The following is a 27,989-nucleotide window of genomic DNA, read 5'->3' as shown; positions in this document are numbered from 1 at the left end:
GTACATGTGTATGTATAAACTGTGTGTGTGTGTGTGTGTGTGTGTGTGTGTGTGTGTGTGTGTGTGTGTGTGTGTGTGTGTGTGTGTGTGTGTGTGTGTGTGTGTGTGTGTGTCTTCATGGCTTCTTGGCTATATATTCATGGCTTGGGTTGAATCTGCTCTACCGGCATCTGCAGTTGTGTTGGATTCCTGAGACGTCTCAGATCCTCCTCCACCTGACACAATGAGAAAAATTGATAATTACTGCTGCAATGTTATGGATAAAATTTCAATCATGATTATTTGGCAAGATATTGGTTATGACATCATGCTTTAATTGGTACTACCACTCCCTTTCTACTACTACTTTTACCAGTAAGATTGCAATACTTCCAGCTGTCCTTCACATACATACCTGATATTTGACTGTCCTTTATCTCCCATGTCACTATATCACCTGTATTCTGTCTACCTCTCAGCTTCCATACTGCTGTCTACCTCAATGGAATTTTCTTCAAACAATTTAAAACAGCTTTGTAGAGTTAATTCGTATTTTCTCACACAAGTCTTTCGACAAGTGTCTCTCTACTTACTTTTTGTATTTTGAATTGAAATAAGTGGACAGGTCAAAGATAAATCAGGAGCTAACAAACCAGATATAGCTCTTCCCTCAGCTCATTGTATTTCTCCACGTTGAAACTCTGCCTCTTGGTTCCCTTGTAGAAGTAATGCAGGAACTGCCTGTCCTTAGCCTCTGGGTAAACATAATCCTGCAGACAGGAAAGTTGTGATTGTTAACAGTCTGGGAAGAAGTGAGGTGAACAGTGTTTCAGTGTTATTACTCATAAACCATTTTATTCCCCAGTTCTTCCCCATGTGAATTCCCACCATTTATATTGGTTGGGGCAAAGACAATTACTCTGCAAGCCGATGTGTGTGAGCCATAATGATGGCTCACTGACCACTGACCAGATAGTAAAGAGGTGGAACCAGATCTCCCAAGTTATCGATTTTAACAAAGGAAATCTAACCCCTAATCTCCCCCATTACAAACAGCCCATTAAATGCCCGACCAGATAGGAAACTAAGGACATTGCTACAGCACAATAAGACTGATAAGGCATTGTAACATTTAGCAGGCACTCAAGTCAGCGTGCCTGTGGAACCACATGAACCCTAGTGTTCCTACTAACATTTGGCGAGAATAGGCGAACATAAAACGGAAATAACAGATCTACAAGCTCCAACGTGTCACAACGCAATGCATTGTGAGCTTGTAGTTGGCAAATTTTAGCAAAGAAATTTGGTGTACAGGGGAAAAAGGCAAGGCCAAGTATACACCCCTGGGGAACTCCAGTCAACAAAGTATATAGGGTTTAATTGGTCAAATTTGTCCTTACACTTGTCTGACTGTAACGTTGAAGCTGATTCTGTGGTTGCACTTGTTGCATACTTGTTTTCCCTGAGTTTCCCTGAGTTTTCCCTGAGAATGATATAAGAAACTAAATGACCACAATATAAATATGGTCCATTACCATGGTATTATGGACTGCATGTTTTTTTGTTTAACATTATTTTCTATTGTTTGTTGGTGAACAAGGAATTGAAGCAAACGTATAGGTCACTCTGGAAAACAGCATCAGCTAAGTGCCTGAATTGCACATTTAAATGAATGAACGGTGTTATGTGCTAGCACATATTCACTCCTCAGTTTATAGTCTTTCTTTGTTTATGTGTTCACTAATGCTTATTTGTCCTGTGTGTACTGTAGTGTCTACCCTGCCTTGCTGCCTTTGCTGCACTGGACTGGCTAGACACCTGTCACTCACCTGGGAGTGCTCTGGCTGCCCCTCCCTTTTCCCAGCTGTGCTTCATATGTGATTAGGGCGTAGGCTATAAGAGGAGCTGTTGCCAGCTCACATCATCTACCCTGCACTCCAGTAGAGCACAACAGCAGAGTTGTTCCCTTGCTTATTTGTTTAGTTGTAGTTCTTTATTTCAGTTCCAATGGGCTGGTTGTAAGTATTGTTTGTTATAATTTTCGGTCTCTGATTAGTTTAGCTTATTGTATGTTTTGGTAGTTTATGGGAGTCTGGTGAGACGACGGGCACATATTGCCTGGCTCACCAGACTCCCCACTTTTTAGTTTGGCCAGCCCATTAATACTTTTGTTTGGTTAGGACATTTATTTAGGTCTTTGTTTTGGTTAATGTTTTATACCTCTACCCTCCTGGTATATTTAGTGACCTGGTTGCTCACATGAACCCATTGCACATGTTTATTTCTGAATATAAAATAAATTTCATTGCAATTGAGACCTGATTTTTGTCCTATTATTATGTTATTATGGTCACTGGTGTTCGAGCCAAGTGTAGTGGCCGTAACAAACGGAAACAACATTTGAGTCCCCTCCATCTCCTGACCTGCTTAGTGAGGACGTAGTAGGCAAAGACACCAATGCTGGTGCTGTAAGTGAGGAAGTAGGTGACAGGCTCCATGACGTCCCAGGAGTAAACCCACCAGGTGAGCCAGGCCATTGCCCCACCCTGCACTGACAGCAGGGCCAGGCCACCCCACACAGCTCTGGATGACTGGAGCTCGGCCTTACGGGAGATCTGGGCCTTCATCTGGATGGTAAGTGAGACAAGGAGAGGGACCACAGGCCTCATGTATTAATAGTGTTGTATGTATGATCATTTGAAAGAATAAGAATAAGTGAAATCTACAGCATCCAGGCTCAAGATGTTATAGATTAGTTAGTTTTATTTTTTAGATATATCACCAAAATATTAACGGAAATCACACATAATCGTCTGAAAATCCTAATGTAGAGAGATATGTAGAGAGAGAAACACACACAGACTTTTTGTGTTCCTTTTAGCCCAAATATCTGTACCTTGTGCTGTTTATAATAAAGTATTAAGTAAACACACACACGCTACCTTCTCCAGGGGTGAGAGCTCCTGTTTGAGGCTATCAAGTCTCTCCAGCAGTTGCCTCTCCTGAAGCAGGTGGTGGTCCGGGAGGTGGAGCGCCATGTGGAGCAGATGGACCATGTGCTTCATGTCGTTGAGCTCCATTGCATGCTCGCTAGAACAATACTCTGTACAGCAGAAAACTGGAGCATTAGCATTCACCCCTTACAGAAAAGGGTGTTCCAGACTTCTAAAACTAGACCAGTCTTCTAAACTAGGTATTCTGGTGCGGTGCCGAATCCCTGACCTTCAGAATACAGTTAGGTGTCAGAGGAAAAGAAAATCTCTCATCATCATTCTTTTTGCCTCTGTAGTGGTGGATCAAGGGCTAGGACTATGGATTGGTGGGTTCAATACTTTGGTCCCAAACAAAATATCTCAAAAACTACTGACTGGATTGCTATGAAATTGACTGTGCAGCTTCATTCTCCCAGAAGGAGAAGCCTACTGAATGTGGAACACCATGTGGCTTTTCCTCACGCAAGATATCACAAAATCAAATAGGTGGATTGCCATGAAATGTTCTGGGTGAACCATAACCATTTCAGGGACTCCATGACATATCCTCCAGCACCACCCTCAGGCCAAAATATCAACATTCCTCTACCGCCTCCTTCAGTGAATATAAAATATATGGGATGGCGAGAAGGAGCAGAGGAGGAAAATCTAGTGCTAAAGAAGAGCTACCGATGACACAACATCCACACAAAAATTGTACATCACTTCCTATAGAATTGAGAGTAAGTAAGTAGCCTTCCCAAGCTATGTGGTTTGGGAAGGCTACTGCCTCACGCTGTTTCCTTAGCATGAGGCAGCTTGGTGGACAAGTACATCCCCTGGACATAATGCTAGTATTTGACAGGGACTTACCCCCAATCCAACCCTTGATACAGAGTACCAAGCAGGGAGGCTTTAGTACTTTTGGTATGACTCAGCCAGGGATTGAACCCCTGACCTCCCAATCTCAGAGGGGACACACTAACCACAAGGCCAATGAACTGGTAGTAGAACTGAGAAGCAACGTGTGCAATAAGTTCTGGGTGACTAGAAAGCGTTGTGTTGTTCTGGATACCTTTCTCAGGAGAGTGGACGTTGTACACTACATTGTTGATGATGAGCTGAAAGTCTTTGTCCAGTAGAGTGTCGATAAGGGTATTGTTGGCAACACGCTGTCCGTCTGCCAGAGAAACGACACAGGAGGTTGTCATTTGTTTTGTTTTATTTCACGTTTTATAAGCTGCCTTGCCTGAAGAAAAAGTTTGTAGATTATGTTTGGTGGTTAAAAACATCTATTGTTTCTACGTCAAATTCAAATTTGCATATCTCTGCTGTCGGGCAGAAACCAGCTGCAAAATGTTCATTTTTCAGGAAATGAAAAAAACAAAACTAAAATTGGAGTTTTTGTTCATCATTGATAAGAACAGCTGAATGGACCTCCAAGCTCACGATGAGGTTGGAGGTCAAAAGCGGGTGGAGCCTGGAGTCAGCAAATCCAGCTAACTCCACCCCCCTTTGGTGGAGTTAGCTGGTTTAGCAGAAAGTTTGAGGATCCAATGGAGTTAGCTGGTTTTGTCAGAAGCGCTTTTTAATACTTTTCATTGCTTCAATATTTCTTTAACTAACCAAACACAGACGTAAAGGGTGTTCAATAGCACTTTATTTATGGAAAAAAATGCAAAAACGTCAAAATGGAGTTGTTTTTTGCCCGACAGCAACGATATACAGCATGTGTGCATTTGCAGTATTATCACCATTATTCATTTATTATGTACTGTATGTGACATACCCTTGGCGAGCACAGAGGTGGTGACTCCAGGGTCCTCCCTTTGTAGGTCGTTGATGAGGTCTCCTACGCTCATCAGCATGGGTCTGAGGAAGAACAGACACTTCTCACTCCTGGAGGGGAGAGGGACCTCCAGCACAGGACGGCCATGTCTGTACTGCAGAGTCACATCTGGGGACATAAACCAAGGTGTAGCAGGATCTCAGGGTGGTTTTGCAGTGTTTTACTGCCCTACAAAGTGACATAATGACTACCTGGGCATTGAAACTGAGTAAAATCTAAAGCATCTCAAGTTTGTGCAGAAGTGGGTAGTATTACTTTATTACTTTATTAGTAGCATTTGCTGGTGGTTAGACAAATATCAATACATTATTGACTAATACATCATTCACTCCTATACTGATAAATGATAGAACTTAAAGGGGAAATCCACCCATTTTCAATATTTAACTATGTCATTAATATAGCATAAAGGAGTTGTGTCGAAATAAGAAAAAAGTTCCCCCCTTTCTGTATTGCCTTGAACTGGAAGATTGATTTTGGGTTTAACATGGCAAATTACAACACGATGAGTCATCATGTTGTAATTTGCAATGTTAAACCCAAAATCAATCCTCCAGTTCAAGGCAACACAGAAAGGGGGGAACTTTTTTCTTATTTCCACACAACTCCTTTATGCTATATTAATGACATAGTTAAATATTGAAAATGGGTGGATTTCCCCTTTAAGCCAGGATAGAACCCTAACCCTAACCCTTCTGCAGTTAGTCTTTATGGGGTTTAAATATTGATTAAAGTCATACAAATGCAGTCATCAATCATAAAGGCAGATGTTTTGTTGTACTCTACACGTAGTAGCAGTAACTTACCAGTAGAGGGTATGAGTGTACTGCAGAAAACACCTTGATGATGTCCTAGCAGTGGCCATCTCTTTAGTTGAGGAGGGATGGAAGGGAGACGAGAGAAGAGAGAGAATGAGAGAGTTGTATTTAGATATTGTGAATATACTATTGATCAAACATTTATGGAGAAAAAAAAGCATACACTATTGAATTGAAATTGAGAACAAAAGAGAGCAAGAAGAGAGAGAAATTCAAACAGGAGTCTCCATGTTTGGCTGTGGAAGAGAAAATGAGAGAGTGAAATTAACACAGCGAGAGAGAGGAAAAACGAGATGGCGACAGGAACAGAAGAGGGAGAGAGAGAGAAAAGAGAGAAAGCTTATTGAATATTTTCATTCCACTCAAAGTGGTGACCCCAGTTAACTTCAACGTTGGCATAAAGATAAAAGGTATACAGTACATCATCAGCAAATTCTTATGTAGAGTCAGCAGATCTACTCTAACTCTTTGTTGTACTGGCTCTGTGCCTGGACAGCCTGTATTACAGCATGAATTTGTGCTATAAGAACCAACCATTCTATCTTAGTATAGAGATATGCAGGTGTGAGTGGTTGGATGCTGAGATTTAAGGGGCAAGCAACCACACAAAAGTAGATCTGAGTAGTGCTCAAACATGGGTGGAGCTGTCATGATCATGACATTTTAGTTGATGATTAACAGTCATACAAATAATTAAATAATAATAAGTGATTAATGACTTAATGACTTGTCTTACACGGCCAATAGGGACAGGCTGCAATAGCTTACGCCCTGCCCCCTCTGTGTTCCTATTGGCTGGGCTTTAAACAGCCATAACTCCAGTTCCCAGCATGCTAAACGCCCCAAACCACCTGATTCGGATGCTATCAATGCATAGAATGGGAGATTATCACGTTCTATCAGACCATTGAATGGGCGAAGTAGGCGACCTACCGTCTACCCCGCGATTTATCAGACCATTCAGTGGGCGTAATCAGGAGCTACTGACCTACCGACGGAGATGACTTAAATACTTTAGTTTCGATTTTGGTTTTGGTTGTTTCGGTTTCGGACCATGACGGAGGCGCGCAGTCTCAGGCGAGGTGGAGCCCCGCGACGGGCCACCGAAGGAGCTAAGGCGACTGAGTTGCCGTCCGGAGCGGTGCGACCCTCGCCTGTGCCTACTCAGCGCCGTTCGAGTTATGTACCGATATGGACAGAATCGTAAATATTGTTGTGGGGACTGCTCCGCCTCCGTCGGTAGGTCAGTAGCTCCTGATTACGCCCAATGAATGGTCTGACAAATCGCGGGGTAGACGGTAGCTCGCCTACTTCGCCCATTCAATGGTCTGATAAAACGTGATAATCTCCCATTCAATGCATTGATAGCATTCGAAGCCGGTGCCCAAACTTGGTAGGTGCTCTTGGATGGCCAATATGGTCAGGCTGTAATTGTGTGGGCTTTAAACGGCCAACTTCAATTCCCAGCATGCTAAAGAACCCAGACTTCGTAGGTGTTCTTAGACCGCCAATAGGGATGGGCTGTAATTTGCTGATGCCCCACCCCCTCTGTGTTCCTATTGGCTGGGGTTTAAACACCCATAACTACAGTTCCCAGTATGCTTAAGGCTTCAAAACTGGTAGGTGGTCTTACGGGACGGGCTGTAATTGCTGAAGCCCTGCCCACCTCCCGAACGCAAAGGTCGCACAGGTATGACAGTGGACGTGGGTGCTGCAAGTGTATCACTGCTCACCAGCAGTGTTATAGCAGTGTTTAACACTTCAAATGGTCATACTTGGTGACCATTGCTCTTATCAGCGCAACATAGGACTAGGTTTGAAGACTCGAGTCTTTTCAAACATACTGGAAATAGCCGATCTACAAGCCAACAACACATCACAACAAGTTGTGAGGTTGTAGATCTGCTATTTTCACTATCTTACAATAAATGCGCGGAATCTCTGTACATACGTACGCACGTAAGTACGTACGTCTGTAGTTCACGTATCTCGAGAACCGCTCGACCGACTACTTCAAATTCGTCTCTGCCCGTGGCCCAAATGAGCCAATTGACTGCCATGGCAACCCAAGCCTGGGTTTGATTTGGCAAATTTCCCCACACCTGCCACTTAGTCCACTTTTAGTCAATCCACTTTCCACAAATCAGCTTGCACTCTTCAGACGTTCTCCACAGATGTTTACCACTGCACAAGGACTTTTCTATATGGGCACAAATTGACAGCCATGGCAACCCCAGCCTGAGCTTGATTTGGCAAATTCCCCACACCTGCCATTTGATTATAGTCAGTCCACTTTTCACAGCCAGATTGCACTCTCCACAGACAATCTCCACAGATGTTTACCACTGCACAAGGACTTTTCCATACGGGCACAAAAGGGACACAGACAGACAGACGGTTACAAAGGCCAAAGGATATAAGATAACAGGGTGGGCCATGCATTCCCTATTTGCATCGTTCCCAACTTGCATTGTTCCCGAGTAGGCCGGTACCCAAGAGTCACCAGTCTAGTTTTTGAAAATGTATGAACATTTGTCCCTAAATGCCCAAAATAGGGACAGCAGGTTTTTAAGTGGTTAAAAAGTATTGACATCGACATGGAATTGACATTTCAGATAATTTCATCCAGCTGTTTTTATGGAGTGGAATAATGAAAATTATTCTAACGTCTATGCAACATAGACGTTTGACTCAAATCATTGTGATCAAGTGATTATGTAATAATTGTGACAGGTCTACTGATGGGCATGAACCCACACAAAAGTAGATTTGATTAGTGCTGAAACATCATTTCTATAATATAGACTGTCATGGGGCAGCCTGTGCCCTATACACAGACACACTAAAAGGGCAGTGTAAAATAAATAACACACAGACTTCAGGGGTTCAAACTTTATGTTTATTAAAACACTGTTTATTGGAACCGAGCTGAAATGTTTGTTTGTCACCTGTCTTTCCTCTGCAGTACTAACACACCTCTGAATGAGACCTGGAACTGCTGAAACAGATCAGGGCCAGTCCATTTGGCTAAGAAGGGGGGGGGGGGGGGGGGGGAACTGGGGTTATCTGACATTATTTCAAGGTCCAACTGATTTAATAGCATAGCTGATTCACAACATTAACCTGCGGTCCTGCGCCATTAAAATGTAAATGGGGCTACTGGTTAGAACTGGTTAGCAGTTAATATGACAGATGTTCTACACAAATATGTGGGAAAAGAATATAGGGGAAAAGTGTGGAGCAAGTATAGCGGCTGGCATAGGGCTAACATCAATTGAAGGCAGGCGTTGTCATACAACAACAGTGTCGTTGGTGGAAATAACTGCTGAAATATTAGCCATCTCTTAGTTTCCTTTAACACAGAAAGTGCTGACAAAAAAGGACCACTTATACTCCCAATGCTACCCAATCCTGTCCTCTGCCAGGGAAGTCAGCCAATCAATAGCTATCACTGTAAGGAAGAGCAGCCTCGATCGTATAAGATAAGGCAATACCACAGAGCCATTGAGGCATAGCAATTGAGCAGTCAAGGGCATATCAGGAGTTTCTTGCACTTTGCTTTTTCCAAGATTGAGCTTTAAAATAATCAAAAATACAAAGAATCATACAGCTGTGACCCGGTTTTTCTCATGTCTAGAGGCATTTCTGCAGTGTTTTAAGGGAATTCTGGGGAAAATTATCTACAAGCAAGTTACAACGCGAAGCAATTAACAGTTACAGGAAAACGGCTGTGAATAGACTGACATATATTGACAATGTTATGGTCCACTAATGAGTAGTGAGTACACAAGTTAAAATCTGCAGCATCATGAAGGATTCCTCTCAAAACAGCTATTTCCCCATAGGCTGTTGGATTCCTGAACCATCCAACCTGGTGCGTTTAGACTCATGTCAGGACTTTAGTAATCGGACACACTGACGATGATCTACACTTCAATTTAAGTTGACCTCAGTGCTCTCCGTTTTTAATGCTTTGTTTTACTTTACTACTGTTTTATGTGTTGCACTATAGCCCTGGGGCCACTATATATTATTCTTGCCAGCAAGGAGAAGAATAACCTGAAAACATCCTTGGATGGGAATGCATGATGTACTGTCTGTGTACCATCATTCCAGACTGGAGTAGCAGAGTAAAATGCCAACAGCTCTGCAGAATAGATAAGCAGGAACATAACAGTAGCACTAGTTTATAGCTCTCATTAGCCTTTGCTTTGTGTCAGAAGTACTTTGTACAGACGCATTTGTAGTCGTGGTGCATTTGTCCAGCAGGGATGATGGTGCTTGCTGCTAATGGGAAAGGTGCACCGATCAAGTGTTGAGCATCGATCACAACAAGGACCATGCAATTTGTCTCTTCACTGAAGATGAAACATGGTTGTGTGTGTGTGTGTGTGTGTGTGTGTGTGTGTGTGTGTGTGTGTGTGTGTGTGTGTGTGTGTGTGTGTGTGTGTGTGTGTGTGTGTGTGTGTGTGTGTGTGTGTGTGTGTGTGTGTGTGTGTGTGTGTGTGTGTGTGTGAGAGAGCATAAGAGTGAGTGTGCAAAAGAGATTGCTGACATGGTTCAAATTCAACACCTGGTTGACTCCAGCCGTTTACATGCCACATGCACGTACCATTCTCCTTGTCGATAGGATGTAAATACTGTGTCATATAAAGTGCCCTGAAGGTCATGGGCAACAATAAAATAAAGAATGCAATTCCTACAAGGTCACAGCTGCAGCGTGTTGCCTAATCAAATATACTGTCCAGAGTCAGTCAGTCAGTCAGTAAAGGGATACTGCAATGTAGGCAATGCCTTTCTTATGACATGCATACTGTACTGTAGGAACTTGTAGAAATGTCTATAAAACAGCAGCTTACATGAATTGCTCATTAATTAAAGTTAAATTAAAGTATTAATTAAAGTGAAATAAAAAAATATATGTTTTTCACACTTTTAAAACATATCCGTGGTTATAATGGGAACATAGTTAACAATAGATGGCAATTGCTCAAACATTTTTTTTTTTATTTTTTTTTAACAAAAACGTAAAGCATAATTACAACAGCAGGTAGTAACACATTTTAACCAATACTATTATGACAAGCACTTGTCAATAAGTCTTTCAAACAGAGCTAACAGCCATACATATTCTAGACAATAGTATGTGTGGTGCTATTCTGTTGAATCTCTCTCAATAAATGTTAGTACGTGTAGCTGGTGCACTAAAATGTTTCTGGAAACATTTGAGGTGAGAAATAGCCAAATTGTGCAGTAAAATACAATTGATTCAGCACTGCCTTGTTGCAGTGCACAACGCAATAAGTTTAGATCGCAGAGTTTATACTGTAGATCCCATAGCCCACGGGGACAAATGCATGCTGTGTGGAGATTGGAAACACTCAGATGGATGTGGTTGTGAAAAGCCAATTCAGCTGGCCTTTAATCTTCCTTTACTGATTTCTAGGCTTTATTCATGCACCTAGATGGCTGGAACATAGGGTGGGGATATGGAAGGGCCATGCCCAGAAATACGACAGAAGCTAATGGATGAGCATGAATCTCTTTAGAGCAACAGAATTCAAACCAGGGCTGAGGCAGACAGAACACATGACAAGGAGAGACTCACTCTTACAGCCTGCAGTGAAAAGTGAGCCCATTTTAGTCCATGTGGCACCACTGACATCACCAAGGTTCTATGTTCGGATCTGATATTGAAATGAAAAAACACAAAGATTCACTGATTAACCCCCACCCACAATATCTAGTCAATATTCATAGGGTTTAAGGTGGCTGACATTACGGAGGTCTATTTTGATTCATGTGTTATTGAGGTCCCATGAGCTGCTCTTCATGTCTGACATAAAGATAAGATGGAGATGAGGGTGGTGGTGGTGTTGGGGGGGGGGGGGGTAGTGAGTAATCGCAGCAGCAAGGAATATAAAACAGAAATCAGCATGTGAGAGGCCAACAAAAAAAAATATTATGCGCGCATATGCAGAGTGCGAGCTACTATATACACATAAACCATTTGCTGTAGCAGGTTGTTAATGTGCATTGTCAATTTTTCTCATCTGCTCCTCCTCATCACTGGCTGTTTATCTCCATATGTCAGACAACTTCATACTGCTTTAATGGCCACAGTAACAATTAGTGAAATGAGATTTTTGCATTCACAGCTACAGTAAGTATCCAACAATGACACAACAGACCATACAATAACAAACACATGGGAGTGATTGAATGGAGGGATTCTCAAGTAGGCATCATATTAGTGAGTTTCATGTCCCAATAGCTGTGGGGTGAAAGCTGTTTTTGAAGCAAGGCTATTTGAGGGGACGGCAGCTGGGACGGCAGCTGGAAAAATGTGTGGGCTGGGGGAGTGGTGTCAGAAATATTACCTTTGAGAATATGCAATCATACTGAGCCGTACTAGAGTCGAGAAGAGAGGGAGTAGCAACGCGCATCAGCCAGGATTTAGTCAGTCCCGGCACCGACATATTTGAAGTACTTGACTACCTCAAGCACTGTCCCACTAGCAGTAGCAATGTTTCTGTCCTGAATGCCATTACTTTTCATTTCTTGGCATTGAGCTTGAGGCCGATCTTCCTTCACTCCATTTCTACTGCCACTTAGTCCCCTTTCTCTGCTGTGTCTGAGACTATAGGGCAGTGTCATCTCCATAGTCAAGGTTGGTGATCGATCGTGATTGGGTGTACTCGCTGCGTCTTTCTCGGAATCAACGTGAAACCCAGTGTCTCTCAAAACATGGGCCATCGTCATAATAAACAGGAATAGGGCCAGGGTACCACCCTCTAGGATCCCAGCGAGTATCTCAAAACACTTTAGTCTCACCATCGTGGATAAGAACCTTGGCTCCAGTCCGACTATAGCAGATTTGTGGAATTTAGATAGATCCACCATCTATCTAACTTGATTTGAGATTTGTGGAATTTATAGTTAGATAGATATTGATACAAGATGCAATAAGTAATAAATAAAATAACCATGATTTATAAGCACCATTTGAATTATCCGGCAACATTAATTAGGATTACTATAGTGAATACTAGGGCTGTCAGTGACTGTCACGATAATGACATTTTACTTACAATATAATAATTGCAATTAACCAATTAATTGTGTTTTTGGCATTGAGTAGTCGAACATAAAATTACATTTCCGTTTGCCTTTTAGGCTTTGTAAACAAAAATGTCACAGGGATGATATGACAAATAACTTAAATATATAAAGAAATGACTGACATATTTAATGAATGTATACTTTCAAAGTATTTAAAAATAATTGTGGAAATAGCCGATCTACAAGCTCAAAACAGGCCGAAAGTAGTCAGAAGGAGAGAAAGAGAAATAAAGAGTGTAAGATAGCTATTTTAAATAAACTGTTAAGGAAGGCTGTGAACTGCTCAAAGTGAGCTGTAGTCTAAAGAGAGAGAGCACCTTTATTGTCCCCAAGGGGAAATATGTTTTGGACACAGTGCCGTTGAAAGCTAGGACAATTGATAGCTTCGAGCGGTTTGCACTTTGGCACAGTCTTCCTGATGACAGAGGTTTTGTATTCAGAGAAGAGGGGATGGTGACAGTCTGCAATGATTTCTGTTGCTCGTTTCATGACTGACTGCTCATACAGGCTCTGTATGGGCTCATGGTCTTTCTTGTCTATGAGCTTCTTAGCTGTTTGTTTGTGCATCCTGGCAAGCCTGCTTTTGAGTTGTTGTTGGTTACCAAACGAAACCATGCTATACTGTAACAGAGAGAGGCCCTCTGTTACTTATGTTTGATACAAGCCTTATTTATTGAATGATATTTGCACAGAACATTTGCACTTTTATGGATTTGCAGTTTACCTTAGTGCAATATTGAGAGTGCAATATGTATCTAGTGTGAGGTTTTATTGTTGAGTTTAATTGAATGCTTAACAGTACCTGGTGTGGTTCAGTAAATTGGGCTGGACCATAGTCAGGAGGTCAGAGGGGGGTTGTGATGTGCTTTAGCTATTGATGATATTTATGTTGTATTGTGTGGGAAAAGGAAAAAGAATCATGATTGTTGTAGTTCTTAAGAGTTTTGTAATATATGTGTATGTGGGTTAACTGTATAGGTATTCATGTATTTATTATGTTTAGATTTATAACACACCCCTTGGAATGGAGCAGTCCAGGCTCATTAGCTGCAGCTGGTATAAAAAGCTGCCAGTTGTCATAGAGAGCAGAGGGGTGGAAAGCTAGACACCACCATGTCAATATGGAAACAATGATTGAATGTTATCTGTATTGGTTTGGTGAATAAATACACCGTCTGGTTGAACTCTATACCATGCCTCTGTACTAATTCCAACCGCAAAGTCGAGCATCCTAACATATACTAATAAATAATAATGCATTATAACTGTATATCAATTCAGAGAGATAGGGTAACAAAGCTATGCTTAAAAAAATAGGAGAGAACAGAAATGAAAGGAACAGCTGTGGTATAGAAAATATTAAAAAGCTGAACTGAAAAGAATCAAAAGGAGTTGAGAGACGGTCTAAGAAGGGAGTGGAAATCAATAGATGTATGGAGAGAAAAACAGGCATCCATCTGCTACTTCTCAGCTGTAATGCATGGAGCGCCTGTGAAGCACTGGCCCCTGACCAAGGTCATCATGGTGACAGGTTAGCAGCATTTCCCCGACCCGGTTGCATGCTGCATTATGGATTCTATCACTGTTGAGCTATAGCCTAACACTTCAAGGCATCCCGCTCTGTTGTATTATCAAATATTTGATATTTCAAAGCACGGTCATTGTGTAAGTTCAGTATATAAATAGTACTCTATTTTAGTTCCCCCAATGTAAATGTTCAAAATATTGATATATTAGTGGTGAAAATACTATAGGCAATACCTTTATATTATTTATCAAATTATGTTCCACAAACCATACAGAATAAAACTGGTTTACTGCTCTGATGATCACAACTATTCACATACATTATTTGGAAGGAGTATTATTCTTCTTAAAAGTATCTTAAAAATTGCTGGATCTCAGAAACTATAAGAACAAAAATAACCAAACTTGGTAGATCGTTCCAAGTATCAGCTAATACTCTGGTTACAAAGTACTATTAAACCATAAAGGTCAATTAATACTTTGTGTGAAAAACATATTTCTCATTTGAGCTAATACACCTGGAAACCAGCAGAATGCTGTATGTTTGCCTCAATGGACACCAGACAGCTCCACATACACACACACACAGCTGTCTGCTATTGAGCTCATTAGCTCAGTTGGTGTGTGGCAGCCAGAGAAGAATGAGCTGTTTGGTATACACCTCACCAGCTCAATACAGAGCTGAAGAGGAAGCACACTGTGTATGCAGTAACTTTTTGTTATATCCGGTGAGCTGGATAGCAGCCCGGCCATTTCAATGAGTCAACTGGAATAGCTGCAGTTGGAGCCAGCATTATTGTGTCGACAAGTTTGTTTCGGTTTTGTTCTCAATAAAAGCCCCAGTAGGGCGCTGCAGTTCTTGCCGCCTGACTGGGTTTGATCTTTGTGCAACCACACTGCTCGTTCAACCTACCCATTCCTATTGCATTTTGTTACAGTGGATATTGGTGCATATCAATGAACATAACGTTTTTGACTCCGAGTTAACTTCAAAATGGTAAATGGTGCATTTATATAGCTCCTTTATCCAAGGTGCTTTACATTCATCCATAAACACACACATTCACACACCGACCGTGGAGGAAACCATGCAAGGCACCAATCTGCTCATCGGGAGCAATTAGGGGTTCAGTGTCTTGCTCAAGGTCAAGGACACTTCAACACTAACTCTGCGACAGCCCCGGGATCAAACCTTCCGGTTTCCAAGCGACCACTCTACCTCCTAAGTCTCAAACAAAATTATTGGATTCCGCTGGTCCAGACAAATCTATCCATATAAGCCACACCCATTGCACCTGGATACATTTGTGTAGTTTAGTTTTTAACACTGATCAAATTGCGGTTTAACACTGATTTTGAAAGTCTATCTCGTCATTCTTTTATCATCTTGAGACTGTAGCTGTAGTGTGCCTTTTAGTTTGTGATTGGTATTGTTGACAATAAAGTTGAACTTTGAACCTCCTGACCCGTTGATTGCCACTCCCTTGCATTTTTATGATTGATTATATTACCAATAATCATGCAGTCCATGATTACACACTCACACTCACACACACACACACACACACACACACACACACACACACACACACACACACACACACACAGCTCTCTAGGCTGTCATAATAGAAAATGAAAGGAAAGCACATGTTTGTGTGATAAGGAGCCCAGGGCAGGGGCAGAAAAATGATTACTGTGTGCTGCCACTATGAACACAGCCCATCCAATTCTGTGCGACCATGAAAACCATTCTCATCTAAGAATTCTGTTGTTATTCAGTTCACGTTCTGAAAGTCATAGGGATGAATGAGAAAAAATTGCAACTGGGAAAAACTCCTGGGGCATCGTAAGTAAGTAGCCTTGGTACCCAACGGTTCCCGAGCCATGTGGCCCATTAGGCAGGAGCCCATCTCCTGTTTCTGTAGTGTGTAAAAGTACATCCCCAGCCATGATGTACAAGTACATGACACAAGTATGTTGCAGGGATTTAACCCCAATCCAACCCTTGATGCTAAGTGCCAAGCAGGGAGGCATTGGGTCCCATTTTATAGTCTTTTGCATGACCTGGCAAAGGGATTAAACCCCGACCTCCCAGTCTCAGGACAGACACTCTCCTGGGGCATTGAGTAGCATGTAAAACACTGGTTCTAACTAAGTTACATTGCTGTGGAGACAAAATTCAGAAATACATGCAAGTCATCCTGCCATGCATGTGTGTGTCTTCACAGAATGATGTCTTGTCCTTGACATGTCTTATGTTGTGTCTTTAAAGGGACTACACCATGAATTAAAAAAATAAAAATAATATTTAATATCATATTGTTTATGTCCCTCAAACGTTTTTCAAAAGGTTTGAGCCTAAATCAAGCCTCAGATATACTCATTCCAATTAACTTCTCTCTGGCTTATAAAGCACTTTTACCTGCAATACCACATTGTCCTGTTTGGCACGGGGCGCTATTGAGCCAGTTTGTATGCATGTTATCTCCTGGTTCTGTGTGGAAAAAGTAAAAAAAATAAAAATAAGAAAAAAATTAGAATTTTTTTTTTTGGTTGGAACTGAAAAACGGGAGGAATTGTTCCCTGACGTGACGTCACGTCAGGGACCAAATCAGTTTGGCCTGTTTTGAGACCAATTTACAGAAAACCCCAGATTTGCTGTGAAAGCCTGAGTGTTCAAACTGGGGTATTTTTGAGGATAGAAGAGAGGTGGGAGACCAAAAACACACAAAAAATAAGAACAAGTTAAAATTCATGGTGTAGTCCCTTTGGTGTAGGATTTAAAAATGTAACGCTTACTAGAGTCCCACTCTGCTGTCATTAACTATTTAGTTTGAGCTGTTGTGTTGGAAATAACGACAGTCAAGATGACAATAGACATCAGGTCCCTGAGCTCAGTGGAGTGCATATCTCCTCCAGTCTATGACATCTGTCATCTATGATGCATCTACAGTATGACGTATGACTATATATTTGAGCATGGTTTTACCCCGTCTGAACTGCCATTCACTTCCTTCATAGAATGAAAGTGAAATATATATTTTTTAAAATGTTTTAAAACAAACAGACAGAGGCAAAAACATAATCTCCCCCCTTGCTTTGGGCCTGGCATAGATGACTTGGTTACAGATAAGCGTGATTTCGAATTGAAATGCAGTAATGATATGATGATGATCATTTGGTCATTCAGTAGCACAGCTGTGAAATGGCATGGGTTACAGCTGATACGGATAATCACTCTGAGTCTAATAAAACATTTTAATATTACGTCAGGGGGTGCTTTTTCACAGCATTAAGAACAAATCCATACCGTTGCAGCCCTAGTATTGGATGCGCATCGGACTGGGCAACTCATTGCGTTTCTGAGGTGGAATGCTATCTACAGCAAAAACAAAGCTGACTCCGTGCTTTTCGTTTTGCATTAAAACATAACAGGAAAATGTAGTAGTAGGAAAAAAAAAAGTTGCTAACTCACTAGGGCTGTGACAATAACTGCATTACGCGGTTATGTTATCCATACCACGAGGTTGCTGCAATTTTCTGTTCATATTTATTGTTATTATTATTATTATTATTATTATATTTTATCTATTGCTGGTGAAAGTTACAGGAGTGCATATGTGTGAAAAGTAATATGCAACACAATAATAATTTTTTGTTACTTATCAACTTTTGATTTTCTTTTTTACCTTCATTTACCCAGGGTACCGAGTATGAGTGCTCTTTTTCAGCAACGCCCTGCACAATCACACTCACACACACACACACACACACACACACACACACACACACACACACACACACACACACACACACACACACACACACACACACACACACATTAAAACCTGGAAACTGGCCAGTACAACCACAATCTTATACTGGTGGCCACTGAGCAGTTGTGGGTTCAGTGAGCAAGGGCACTTCAGCTGTGGTGTTGGAGGGGTAAGTGGGGGCCATTCGCTTCCCCTCCCAGATTTTTCCTGGGGATCAAACTGGGAGACTTTCGGTCACAAGTGCGCTCCTCTAACCTTTAGGCCACTGCTGCACCATCCAATGGTCATAGGTCTTCTGCAGAAATGAAAGTCACTAGCAACCTCCCGTCTTATCTTCTCTGTACAGAAGAGAAGGCCCTGTACAGAGAAGGTTTTCATCCAAAAGTCTAAAGAGGAAAATTTACAGTGAAAACCGAACATTCCAAGAAGAATGGGAAGATAACTAGATGTTCATTCATCCTACACGGTTTCATAAATCTAAAGCGATTGCTGTCCATATCCTGCTGTACCAATGAGTCAGATCATGATATTGTAAATTATTAACAAAATAATCTGCTGGGGTCGAGCGTCTATACGAACACAATTGGCCCGTCTTCTGGGGAGGGAAGCTGGGTGGGGAAGGTGATATTTGTCACTAGGCGTACACCTACGGGCCGGGGAATGTTGGAAGGGAGGAGTAGAACGAAGGCTCTACGTCCTCCCGGTGGGGGCTCCTCACTGGCAACAGCAGTGAAAACACACAGAAATGTGTGTGGGGAGGAATCAATTGGCATAATAACAACTACATTGGGGAGAAAAAGGGGTAAAAAACAACAACAGATAATTATGGGCCAGATAATTATATTATCGCTGGCGGGCCAGTTCTGGCCCACGGGCCACCTGTTGCCTACCACTGGTCTATGTAGTTGTTATATAGCTGGCTTTGGTGTGCCTCCTTCAAAAACAGTTTGCCTTTTTGATAAAAAATGTTACTCATTTATAGTGAGTGCACTGGGAAATTTACTTTTCAGTTTTGAGCACACAAACACTAAAAGCCTTTTGTCTAGACTTGTTCATGGCCTGGCAATTCTGAGCAGGGCCTTTGTTTTCCCAGACCCTGTTGACATATATACATATTAATACAAATTAATAAAACGATAACAAATTAATAAAGATCATAAAAAAATGATATAATAATAATAATAATAATATTGTAATTATTGTGTGAATTAATTAATGTGTATAATTAATGATGATAAGGTCCCCACTCCTTTGGGGTATTTGTCACTGTATAATGCACATGTGAATTTTTCCTCTGCATTACTATTTAGGTAGCCTGGTAAACCACCCCCCCTGGAAATCACATTGCATTTGATGCAATGCGATTTCCGGGGGGTGGTTTACCAGGCTACTATTTAGGAGCAGTGAGCTCTATTGCTCTACATTGCTCAGGGAAACTTCGATACATAATAAATGTGCTTCCAAATTTAACACGAAAAACTATCTTTTCTGGTGTTAATTCCATCTGGTACCCCGCTGTGTTTATTCCTTCATAATGTATTAATTTAGGTATAGCAATGGGTATAGTCAGTGGCGGCCTTTCCTATGTTTCACCCGTTTCAATTGAAACGCAAGAAGATGATGTAGATTTGATTGAATCAGGGCTCAGCTCAAGTGAATCATGTGAGTGAGTTGTTTTAGCTGTCTGTCCATGGTGGAAGAGCAGATAGCCTAATTAATTTTTTTTTTTTTTGGGGGGGGTGGGGGGGGGGTGCATATGGGGCCCCCATATGAGCTCTTGAAACGGGCCCCCAGATCATTAAGGCCGCCCCTGGGTATAGTAGCTACACAGTACACACTAGAATCGGTAAGACAACTGTCACCACCTCCATTACGTCCCATTGATTAAATATTTTTTATATGTTTTTGTGATTATGCAAGTAACTTAACCTCTTTCTTTCTTTAACGTGCCTGATGTAAGCAGTCAAAAACATAATTATCATTATGACACATTACTTTGGGTTGAGTTTTGACAAACTATGTTTCGATATTTGTGGGCCATTGCTGAAAAGGTCTGTCCACTCAGAGGTAAGGAAAGAGCAGCATGCTTGGAAAGGCCAGAAGTGTAGTCAGCATGGTATAACAACTGGGGCTTTCCAAAATATTCTACATACTGTACCATGGGGAGCATGGTAAAACTGAGCTTGACATATTTTGCTCGTTTTGTGCCTGAGATTGGATTTTGGGAAATGGCCTTTAGTTTTTATGCTGCATGCTGTCCTGGAACGAGCTCCAGAAAGACATTAAAATGGAGCACTTCATTCCTTTGGGTGATTTTAAAAGTTTACTCTAGACATTAAAAAGTTCTGCAACTGTTTTACTTGAAGCAGCACTATGTAACTTTCCTTTTCTACCCCGGATTTGAACCCGGTTTCCTGCGCAAGTGCTGCATTTTTTACCATTGAACTAATAGAGCCAGCCTGCTTGCTCAGGGGATAAATGTAATCTTGACCATCATTAAACAAAAAATATTATACTGCAGTGATTATGAATGGTACTGTATTACAGCACAGGATCCATGTTTATGACACTTAATAGAACAAGGCCTATATGACTCTCTCATGATGACAAACTGCTCTCATGATGAAAGACAAATAAGTGTCTACTCAGCAGTCCAGTACCTATAAATAATAATTGAAACTATAGCAAGGGGCAGAATTCAATAAAACAATTAAGGCATTCAGTATAAGAATTGATTGTGACGGGATATTTAAATTGCCAATGGAATCAATAGTTAATTTGTCTGGAGAATGGTCAAGTCAAAGCTCTATGACCAATAACAGGATAGCTCCAAGACAGTGAAAAGTATATTACCAAAATAAGAGACGAAGAGACTATTTCCTGTTAATATTCCACTCCCCTCCATTACTTTGAGAGCAAAGGACCAGATAAGGAAAAGACCATATTGCTTATCTCAGCTGCAGCATTGCTCTCACTGTAGCCTCTTCAGGGACCTTTGACAGTGCATGATTGAAAGCTCTTTTACACAAGCACCATGTTTTACTGGGAATGGAGCGGTTGGTTGCCATTGTGTGGCTTTCCGTGTGAGAACGCTCCGTTTCCTTTCAAAACCATTGCAAATAGACGGCCATATAGGCAGACACAAAGGTAGATGTGACCGTACACCTGTAAACCTGTGATGTGACAATGAAGTTCATTTGGATTCTGAATGTCTTGTTCAAAGAGTCAAAGACCACTGAACATTAGTAGTGGTGAGACAACATGAGAATATTTCTCAATCCTTTTCCCCACCCTGAGTATTTCAGCTACTTCTGAGATTAAAAACCAGCAATGTTTCAAATATTCAGCATCTAGCATCTAGGCCATCCCTTTCAAAAACATTTCCCAAATTGAGCATCATCGCTCTGTAGAAAGTGGCAATCATATCTGCAGAAGCCACGGCAACACTATAAATATAATATAATAGTCTCTGAGGGTTCCGTCCACCTGCTCCTTCTCGGGCCTCAAGACCAGTCTATTTCCGTGGACAGCATCCTAATGGAGAAGGACCGGAGATAATCCCCTCACTTGTCAGTCAGCGCCAAACAGATGGCAACAAGGTGACAGAATCTCGTCTCCTCTGGCTTACTAATGGCAGACTGGACACCGAGACAGAATGTGAGACCAGACTGAACCCTGAGCTGTCAGAACCAGATGTCAGCCTTGTCCAATTTGGTGAGAATCCATCTAATGCTCAACTCAGCTGGGCATTATCTATCCCAGTTCATAAGAATGTCCTGGTGCAGCACTGATCCGACTCTTTAACTTGGAACTAGTTACTGTATGCTGAAGGAGCACAAGAAGGATTGCAATAGTACTGTATAGTATACACTTGGACTGCACTTAAGTATTTGATATACTTTTTAGCTGTGCCAACCGCTCCATATCTGACTTTGTCTGTGTGTCCGGGTGTATGTCCAATAAACAAACATTGATGACAACATCAATACGGGGCTCATCAAAGGCACCGCTTCCTTCACACAGGGTGTGATTTTTTTTTTTTAATATAGTTTTTGGGGCTTTTCTGCCTTTATTGATAGTACAGGAGGTAGACAGGAAACAGGGAGAGAGATGGGAAGTGACACGCAGCAAAGGTCGCTGGGACGCGCTGTCAGGCTGCATTAGAGTCTATAGGTGGTATACGCCTGGACCGCTAGGCCAGCGGGCGCCCATTTATATACATCTTATCTTGTGTGGCCCAGGTCATTATTGAGAACTAAAGGCAACACGCACGCACGCACACGTGCACACACACACACACACACACACACACACACACACACACACACACACACACACACACACACACACACACACACACACACACACACACAGCTGGCTTGTATTATTTTTGACGTTGTGTGCATGTTTTCTTGACTTTAATATATTATTTTGAGTTGCAGTGATTTGAAAGCCAGTCTAATGCTGTAATAGCTCAGCATGCAGGACACCTCCCCAATTGGAAAGGTGCAGGGCAGGAGCTAATCACTGTTGCAGGCTGCAATTGGTGCCAGGCTGGTAGGCTCTGCTATAAAAAGGCCACTGCTGCAGAGGAAGCCAGATTTTGTTGAGACCACGGACGTGCACAGACCCCCAGCAAGGACAGAGGAGGGAGGACGGGCCTCAGGCAGGAACCAACTGAACCCCAATGGAAAGGGAAGTACAAACCCATGTATTGCCACTTGCACTACTGTAGTTGGATATTCCTGGCACAAGACACTTTACTGCTACCATTGGATGTTACTGGCAACGGACATTTGAATGTTTAAATGGGATGTTATCCTGGAACCTGTGGCACTAATTGACTCTATCTTACAGTGCTTTATGGAACTAAGTGGATGACTCTGAAGACACTCCCCCCCTTTTGAAAAGTTGGCCATTGAACTATTTGCATTCCCCTCAAAAGTCACTGCCCTGTCTTTTTATTAGATTTTAGGTTGAATAAACGAACATTGACTTTTTGTACTCCTGCCTACTGTGTGGTTTTGTGTGGTATTTCCCCATTTCTGGTCACTGTTTAGAACCAAAGCCTTTGGCTATTTTATTGTTCACACTACCGTGTAACACACACACACACACACTCACACACACATCACTGTTATATCCCATTTATGAAATAGTACCTCAAATAAACCAATTCCCCCATTTCCCGCACAGATTGCAGAAGATAAAGTGCTGAGTCTGAAACAACCTACATTCAACAAAGAGAATGACAAACATTATAAGGGAGCTATGGGGAATGTTTAATACTGCTTCAGGCAAACATACTTTTAAACTAAAAATAGTTTAAAACTGTGTCTGGTGTCATATTGGTGGTACACAAACGTCAATAACAATCAAGTGCTCCTGCACAGCTGTGCTAAATAGTCTTGTAACAGAATGATCTAAGTGGGATGTAATCGCTAACGCTAATTGGTTTTGACGGATGAGCAGGCCCAGTGAGCTGAAGGTATATTAGTGATGCCGAGTTTGCTCTGCAGCTGCCCACACAATTATTCATGGTTTCAACATCAGGTGAAACATTCACCACAACGTGGGCATATAGGGTCGTTGCCTGACGGCAACGACACAATGTTGGACAGTGTGAAGAAACTAAGATTCTCCGGTCAGTGCAACCTACAATATTGGCGACTGCGATACATAGGAATTAATTGGGGCCTCATTCACTAACCTGGTGGTAAATTCCAGACTTTATTTGGGCGTACAGGGCCATGCACAGTATACTAGATACAGACTCTGAATGTGGAAAATCATGCACTGTATATGCTCATAAGTATGGAAACGAGCTTAGTGAATGAGGCACAAAGTGTTCGCCGGTTCGTCTTTTAGTTTAAAATTGTATCCGTCCCATCATATTTATCATGATTCATCATGTCACAAATTAATCGCTGCGCAGGCATACCCCCGGTAGAACTCGAGATGCTCCAATGGAGATGCTCCAAAACTGAACTCTTTTAAGGCTGCCTTGAAAAGACCTATGCTCTCAGGCTTATGGCAGATAGTTATGAGAGGTGCTATATAAATTCACACTATTATTATACCGTATTTATGCCTGTACAGTATGCCACACAGTTGTGCACTATGTAAAAACAAAATATAGTGTTGTGAGCTAGCTTTCTACAGTACAAGGGAAGAAAAGAATGACTTCATAAAAATGGTCTTGTCTTAAGGTATGCGTTATTCATTAGGCTATATGTTAACATAGCAAGCAATGGTAAATGTATGCTATGCACCGAACAATGTAAAAAAAATCCCAAAAGACCTGCAGCATATGGGAAAGAAATAAAATATTAAAAACTACCTGTAAGAAAAATCATACTGTATGTCACACTGGTGTTCATCACTTCAGAATATATTGTAATGGGAAGTCAAACTAGAACTGTATGGCATTGCATATCCATTATTTTCCATGTCATGATTATAATGATAGCCTATAAATATGTGATGATATATTGCCCAGCCTAAAAATAAATATTGTTTAAGTGCATGAGATCTCAGTGTGTGTGTGTGTGTGTGTGTTAAACTAATAATAACCACATTTGTTTTGCTTGGTTCAAAATAGCCTGACAGCTTTTTAGCTCTGCTGCACAAGCATAGTGGATTGGATGGTTCTACCCTGTGGCTTACTGTGTCACTCTCATATGACCCGAGTGCATGCGAGACACTAGTGCATTGTGGCACAGAGGCAGTTTAACTGAATGTATAGAAACATTTATCATAAAAAGGAGAGGTAGCCATCATTCTCTGTCTATTCAAGTAGTGGAAAATGAAATGTGCCTAGAATGTAATATACATGGCTTGCTGGAAGAGAACACCTTGTGGCTGCGCTTTTCTAAAAAGATAACAGTCCATAGTCAGTAACTGATAGAGGTGTATAAATTGATGATACATTACACACCTTGGGAATCAGGGAGACTAGAATTTTACTATGTCCAAAGCAGGTAGCAGGAACACCCGCTCACAGCTCCATTGCTGGAGAATAAAAGGTAATACACGACGGTTGGTCGACCGTAGCTGGAATGAGTGGACTATATATCATACTGGGCTGTTAAAATGGGTTGGCTAGAAAGGACAAGGGTTCAACCTGTTATGTCTTCTGCATTCTAGGTTGTATCAGTGCTGGGCCTGGGACAGGGATGCAGTGTACCTAAGTATCTAGGTAGCAAGACTATCAGTTGTTGGTTGAGTTCAATATTACTGACTCCCTTTCAAAGTGGCATCAAATAATTTGACTTGAGTATCAAAGGCTTTTTAGGAATTGTGATCAAAGCATTACAAACAAATATCTAACATTGAAGTAAAGATTGTAGTGCCTTAAAATCTATTGTGAGTAAATGTTTAAGACCATCTGATGCTGTGTTGTTAAAACAGAGAAAAGCCCTGCGGTTTTATGTACTGTAGGCTTAGGTTATAGAAAACCATAATTCTTCCACACTGTCGTGACTAAGGAGATACAGTACCAGTAAAATGTCCCCGGCCGGGGTATTCACTTACAATGCCACAATCTCTCATGTGGTATCGAATGCACAGTAATCACTGAGGGCAATGGCATTGACTTTACATTAAAGCACGCATAAACTAGTCAAATGCCTCTCTCTTTTATTTCATTATGGATTTTATTTGCACATCACAGTGCTTTTCTCTCCAAGAAATGTGCCCCGTTTTCTCTGTAGAGGACAATGGTTTCTGGGGAGCAGTAACGGCTGATCTCTACATTTTGTCACAATATAGCTTCAGATGTGTTTGGTTGGGCTTACTGGGTTGTTTGATTAAAGGTTTGAAAAGTAAGCCTGTCCTCAGAGGGTCACTTCATCAAATCCCCAGTCCAACTGTGAAGCACTCTACATCACCAAATTCTGATTTGTTCTTGGGCAAGGCATTTCTCGCCCAATTGCTAGAGTGGCCATGGTTGTAATAGGCAGCCTAGATTCCTCTGCAGTGACAGACTGTGGTGACCTGCGGGAGCAACAAATGCGGTCATGTGGCAAAAGACTGAAGACCAGTTCACATACAGTACATACATAACCTATTTATATTATGCTGAGCAAAAGTGGACAGGGATGAAGGCAAAGGATGCATGCAAATGTACAAGGTTACAGGAAAAACAACAACAGCTGTTCCTTGTTAAATGGATGGCCTAAGATTTTCCACAGTATTCTTTCTGTGGTGGGATGGTAGGGTGGTGATAAATGAAAAGTCAGCCAGCCATTGCTTTGCTGATTGAAATATTGCTGGCTCAGTAGAGGCTTTTAGATAGGAGGAGGCATGCACACAAACAAACCATATTTTAGAACTGTGTCTGCAGACTGAGCTACAAAACGCTTGCTTGTAAAATCTGGCAATGACTGGTTAAATGAACAAATAAACACTTGGGCTGCATTAAAATATAGTCTACACCAGCCTATATCTATATTTAAATCGAGAACATTATCGTCACATCACAGGTTTACACGTGTAAAAAAGAAAGGGGGTGAAATGCGTTGCCATACAAGCTCCATTATTTGCAGTTTCATAGAAGGAGGAGAGAAATAGAGAAAGAAATACACATTTCAAACTGGTCAAATGTTAATGTAAGCAGTGTAGAATACATAAGGTGCATGTGTTTGAAATAGTGGAATGATGTAATGTTAAAATATCAGCAGATATAACAGATATGTACACAATTTGAAGGGCTTAAAGGAAAATAGCATTGAAATGAGTCAGTTAGAATAGCAACAACAGATAACAGACGTGACAGTGTGTACAATAAGGCAGTGCAGACAGTAGCAGTGGGACACAGAAGGACATGGTGTCCAGTGAGTAAGCAATAAGCATGGAATATGCACGAGTGCAACAATGCTGCTTACTCTCCTCAATTCACTGTGGACTGATGTATGCCCTACTTAAAGAATCCATATTTTATGATCACCGCCAGCAGAGCGGTGCTTCTGAACGCGCGACTCGCGAGTGCTGCTGACAGGGACTCACAGGGACTTTGAGTTGTATTGTCACGTAAGAAGCCGAGCGTAAAGTACAACAAGCAAGCACAATAAGACATTTTCTCTTTTTAGTAGCTGTATCTACACTGAGAAGACAAGTTCAGCTGCTACAGGGGATTTTAATACAGACGATAAAGATGTATTTGATCGATTTTGACATCTGCATCCGAAAGTGAAAGTCAAGACTCTATAATACATCTATGACAGTCTTGATCCAAGGCTAGATATAGGCATAATTAGACATCATCTTCTTCTCCCCATAACGTTCCGATCCTCATCCATTCTATTCAGTTTCAGAAGAACCAGCAAAATAGTGTTAATTAAAGGAATGTGTCGTTAACCCTTACCCTACTACAGAAAATGCAAAGATCATCATCTGACCCTGACCGACATCATCATCCTCATTGTAACAGTTCAGGGGCGAGGCGCGTTAAAGTTCCATGCACTTTACCTTCTGAAACAAGGTAGCTGGACCACGGCATGTGTTGAGAGCGGAGTGGAAACAAGGACTTCGGAATAGTGTCGCCTGGAGTTGTTTGGCGACCATCCGCACCGAAGCCATCTCTACTACAACATCCAACTGTTGTTAATCCGGGGGTCGTTGTTGCATTAAAACCAGGTGGTTCCCCCGCACTATACTGTCGAAAAACGATGTGACAGCAGACCGCCGTTTGTTTTCCGGTCCCCGGAACAGTGTTGATAAGAGGCTGTGAGGAGGAGACTCAGCAGAGAGATGACAACAATGCAACGTAAAGACCATCTCCTCCAATCAGTGTTGCCATATTTTGTGACAGAAATAAGCAACCAGGTCTAAGAAAACAAGCCCGAGAGAAGCAACTCTAGGCCACATAAGCACTTTAAACCAGTCTATATGCATCGGCTATTTAAAAAAATATATAAATATATAAAATATATTTTAATATAAAAAT

At 41.5% G+C, this 27,989-nt stretch overlaps 1 protein-coding gene across 1 annotated transcript; it reads right to left on the bottom strand.

Moving 5' to 3' along the window:
- Positions 1 to 20: 20 nt before the first annotated feature.
- LOC311057569 (calcium uniporter protein, mitochondrial-like) lies at positions 21 to 27,781 on the bottom strand. Its single transcript, XM_084074557.1, has 8 exons — positions 27,512 to 27,781; positions 5,607 to 5,667; positions 4,741 to 4,908; positions 4,027 to 4,131; positions 2,922 to 3,082; positions 2,403 to 2,606; positions 633 to 749; positions 21 to 215 (listed from the first exon to the last, which is right to left on the bottom strand). Exons 1-8 carry the CDS (start codon positions 27,620 to 27,622, stop codon positions 138 to 140), a joined length of 1,005 nt encoding a protein of 334 aa, XP_083930683.1. The 5' UTR covers positions 27,623 to 27,781; the 3' UTR covers positions 21 to 137.
- Between the last annotated feature and the right edge of the window lie 208 nt (positions 27,782 to 27,989).

The sequence above is a fragment of the Gymnoscopelus microlampas genome (genome assembly GCF_963454915.1).
Source record: "Gymnoscopelus microlampas genome assembly, chromosome: 2".
NCBI classification, from domain to species: Eukaryota; Metazoa; Chordata; class Actinopteri; order Myctophiformes; family Myctophidae; genus Gymnoscopelus; species Gymnoscopelus microlampas.
Note: the sequence above shows the minus strand (reverse complement) of the source record. Positions and strands in the feature narration are given on the sequence as shown.